The sequence below is a fragment of the Tinamus guttatus genome, unplaced genomic scaffold, assembly GCF_059628265.1.
Source record: "Tinamus guttatus ecotype Peru unplaced genomic scaffold, ASM5962826v1 Tinamus_guttatus_pri_ptg000332l, whole genome shotgun sequence".
Taxonomy (NCBI): domain Eukaryota; kingdom Metazoa; phylum Chordata; class Aves; order Tinamiformes; family Tinamidae; genus Tinamus; species Tinamus guttatus.
The window spans coordinates 284420-288308 of NW_028288866.1; the positions used below are offsets into that span (position 1 = coordinate 284420).

The window sequence follows — 3889 nt, forward strand, 5'->3', positions numbered from 1 at the left end:
CTCTGCCTGTTGACAGCACCAGCAGCACCTTTGCTGGGCCTGTCTGGCCAATAAGCACAAGAAAGGAGATACTCAAGGGGAGCCAGGCACCCAAAGGCCATGCAAATGCCATAGGCACCATGCGTGTATGTGTGCAGGTGCTGTAGGTGGGCACATGGAGCACTTGTGATTGTCACACCTGCATAGCCTGAGGGACAGGGCAGGATGGCAGATTTCTTGAAGCAATCTCTAGAAAAACGAAGGTGCTACTGAAGAAGTCCCTGTTCATATAATCTAGTGGGGTGAGCAGGAATTCAGGGGAGGGGAGCTAGAAGGGTTTGAGAGTTCAGAGACCAGAGCACAGAGCTCGGAGTGATGTGCCTCCTCTTTTTGCAGCATTCTGCATGTACGTGGGACAGTTCTGCATGTAGGTGGGACAATTTTCCCTGCAGTCAGTGCTGGAATTCATTGATTAGGGTAGAGGTAGGAAACTCAGCATAGCCTGGGGCACTTGTCCAGCATGCACTGCAATGGGGCATGGTTTTCCTGCAGGTGCCCTACTGTATCTGCTAGAGACACATGGTTGTGCTGGCCACCCCAGGCATCTGACAAGGCCCTGCCAGCATTTTTCTATGCCATCAGATCAAGTATCTGCATTGAATTACCAGAACTGCTGCTTTACACCAGAATCTTTCTATGCCTCATCTTCATAGTGAATGGGGCTCCTGTTGTATTTAGCATCTGGGGTCATTTCAGATGGGCAATGCAATTCTCCTGAGGCCCCCACCCTGATGCTCTAGGATGATGCAGGTCTCTGAGGAGCTGCATCAGAGCAAGTGGGCACTGGCACAGGCTTTGGACATCCTCAGTCTTTTCAGTTGTCCCCAGGTGTTTGTGCAGGAGCCACTGACTCCCATCCTCCATCTCCAGTGACTGCAATTGCAGCTTAGACAAGGAGCTCTCTTGCAGACCTCTATGTTGTGCTCAATTCAGTTTTGAAAGGGGAATCACTTGACCTGCCTGTGGAGTTTGCAGGATTTTTCTGAATCCCACTTCATGCCAGGGGCTTCTAGACCAGCATGAGATGGGCAGAGTGACTCATCCCCTGAACCTACTGTGAGGGTGACAGAGCCCTGGAACAGGCTGCCCAGAGAGGTTGTGGAGTCTCCTTCTGTGGAGATCTTCAAAACCTGCCTGGATGCCACCCTGTGCCATGTGCTCTAGGTGTCCCTGCTGGAGCAAGGGGGTTGAACTTGATGATCTCTAGAGATTCCTTCCACCTTAACCATTCTGTGATTCTGTGAAGAGATGAGCATCAGAGGTTCCACAGGAGCACATTTCCATTTCTCATAGGTAGTCATGCTCTGATGAACGGACTTGCAATGTTGGAAACCGTTCCTCTCCACTCAATGGGAAGAGACAACAGGTGATTACTTCACTCTATTCCAGTGAACATTCCCCAGGAGAAGGGAGCACAAGGGACAGAGAAATTGGTGAGTTCAGCTGTTCCTCTGCTCCTGAGCGGGGCCAGGCTCCTGGGATGGAGGCAGCTCGTGGCAGCCTGGCAGCACTGCCCAGAGACAACCGAGTGCAGGAGCAGCTCCTGTGCCAAGAGCAGGTGCAAGTACACGACAGTGAGGGGCAAGGCTCAGTGATGAAGCAGGTCCCGTGACAAAGTCCTTTTTCTGCTGTTGGAATGCACAAGGGTTCATTCTGAGAGTGATTGAAATGCCAAAGATTTCTGTTCTATCTAAGAATGCTCCCACATTGAGTAGGCACCTTTGTGTGTTTCTGTGTGCGCCATCATATATATTATATATATGCACATTTCTATACCAACACACTCCTGCAGTGACCCTTTTGCAGAGAACACTGGATTTCCGCATATTGAAGAGCCCTGCCATAGAAGGGGAGGCCGTCGACTCCTGCAGATTTTGTGCAGCAAAGCTACTCCTTCTCTCTGAAGTTTCTGGAATACAGGTGTAGATGGTGAAGTGGCATGAGGACAAGGTCTGTCTCTAGACACCTCGATATCTAAGAAGAGGTAAGGTCTTTCCTTGTTTCCATTTGACTGTTCTCCTCCCTGGCTGGAGTCAGATCTGGTGTGACAGATTCAGATACAAATATCTCTGTTGAGGAGGGCAAGATAGATGGGGACAAATCCTTCACAAAGCTCTTCACCTTCAGACACAACCGGTGTGAGCGCTGTATTCAGCTCTCATGCTGGTGAATGGAGAATATTCCCAGCGGGGTTTCAGGGCCAAGTCCCTTCCAAGCAATGCAAGACGCCATTCCCAGGAATCTCCAGAAATACTAATCAAAGAGCAGTTTGACACATCCAGTTACACCTGCAGCACAGCAGAAACAACTCTTTGGAGCCATGGGAAGTGGGTCCCTGCTGCAGGGAATACAGCCATTTCAATGTGGATCACCTGAAATGGGGCTGAATTAAGGGAGAGAGGAAATATGGGGGATTTTTGAGAAACTGAAATGGTTTGGCTCAGACAAGTCTGCTCTAAATTTTTGCTTTCTTTCCTTCCTTGAACAGGACTCCCAAAGGAGCTAATGTCCAACAGCAGCACATTCAATGAGTTCCTCCTCCTGCCATTTGCAGACACACAGGAGCTGCAGCTCTTGCACTTCTCGCTCTTCCTGGCCATCTACCTGGCTGCCCTCCTGGCCAACGGCCTCATCATCACAGCTATAGCCTGCGACCACCACCTCCACACCCCCATGTACTTCTTCCTCCTCAACCTCTCCCTCCTTGACCTTGGCTTCATCTCCACAACTGTTCCCAGATCCATGGCCAATTCCCTGTGGAACAACAGGATTATTTCCTACTCACACAGTCATGGCCTATGACCGCTACGTTGCCATCTGCAGACCCCTGCACTATGGGACCCTGCTGGGCAGCAGAGCTTGTGTCAGAATGGCAGCAGCTGCCTGGGCCAGTGGTTTCCTCAATGCTCTCCTGCACACTGGGAACACATTTTCCATTCCACTCTGCCAAGGCAATGTGGTGGAGCAGTTCTTCTGTGAGATCCCCCAGATCCTCAAGCTCTCCTGCTCAGACTCCTACCTCAGGGAAGTTGGGTGTCCTGTGTTTAGTATTTGTTTATTCTTTGCATGTTTCATTTTCATTGTGGTGTCCTATGTGCAGATCTTCAGAGCTGTGCTGAGGATCCCCTCTGAGCAGGGCCAGCACAAAGCCTTTTCCGTGTGCATCCCGCACATGGTCGTGGCCTCCCTGTTTCTCAGCAGTGGCACGTTTGCCTACGGGAAGCCCCCCTCCATTTCCTTCCCATCTCTGAATCTGGTGGTGGCTGTTCTGTATGCAGTGGTGCCTCCAACGGTCAACCCCCCTCATCTACAGCATGAGGAACAAGGATCTGAAGAACGCCCTAATGAAACCGGCTCAGTTGGTGCTAGAAATAAGCTGCCTGTCCTAAGTGGTTCCTAATGCGTCTCAGATAGTTCTGTGCTTTGAGCATTCTCTCTGTGTTTATAATGATTTTTTTACATAAGTTTTTGAATGCATCCTGCTTTGCCAGAAGCATGATCCAGCTCTGTGTAATTGCCATACCTGCTGTAAATATGTCTGTCCTTGCGTTTCTGTGTCAGTCATGGCTTCACTCAAATAAAAGTGAATTTCCTCACTGCAGTACTTGAAGGTTGGCCTCTCCTTCCAAAGTCAGATTCTAAAATGTGCTCAGGGACTTTCACCATCAAAGTATCTGTTTCTTTCTCAGGGCTTTCCAGGACCTCCAGCAATGATCTCATATATGATGTGTTAGGGAAGGAGGGTTGGTTTCAGTTCTCACTGTGGGTGCTCAGAGCTCCTCCAGATGGTGAATGATCAAGCACTATCTTCCATGTCACAGGGCTGAAGATGGATATGGAGCCTCCAGGA

The 3889-nt window shown here is 49.9% G+C and overlaps 1 protein-coding gene across 1 annotated transcript; it reads left to right on the plus strand.

Annotated features, from left to right (window-relative positions):
- Nucleotides 1–2830: 2830 nt before the first annotated feature.
- Nucleotides 2831–3439, plus strand: LOC148593790 (olfactory receptor 14J1-like). The gene has a single exon (XM_088529480.1). The coding sequence runs from the start codon at nt 2831–2833 to the stop codon at nt 3437–3439; it is 609 nt and encodes a 202-aa protein (XP_088385606.1).
- Nucleotides 3440–3889: the final 450 nt, after the last annotated feature.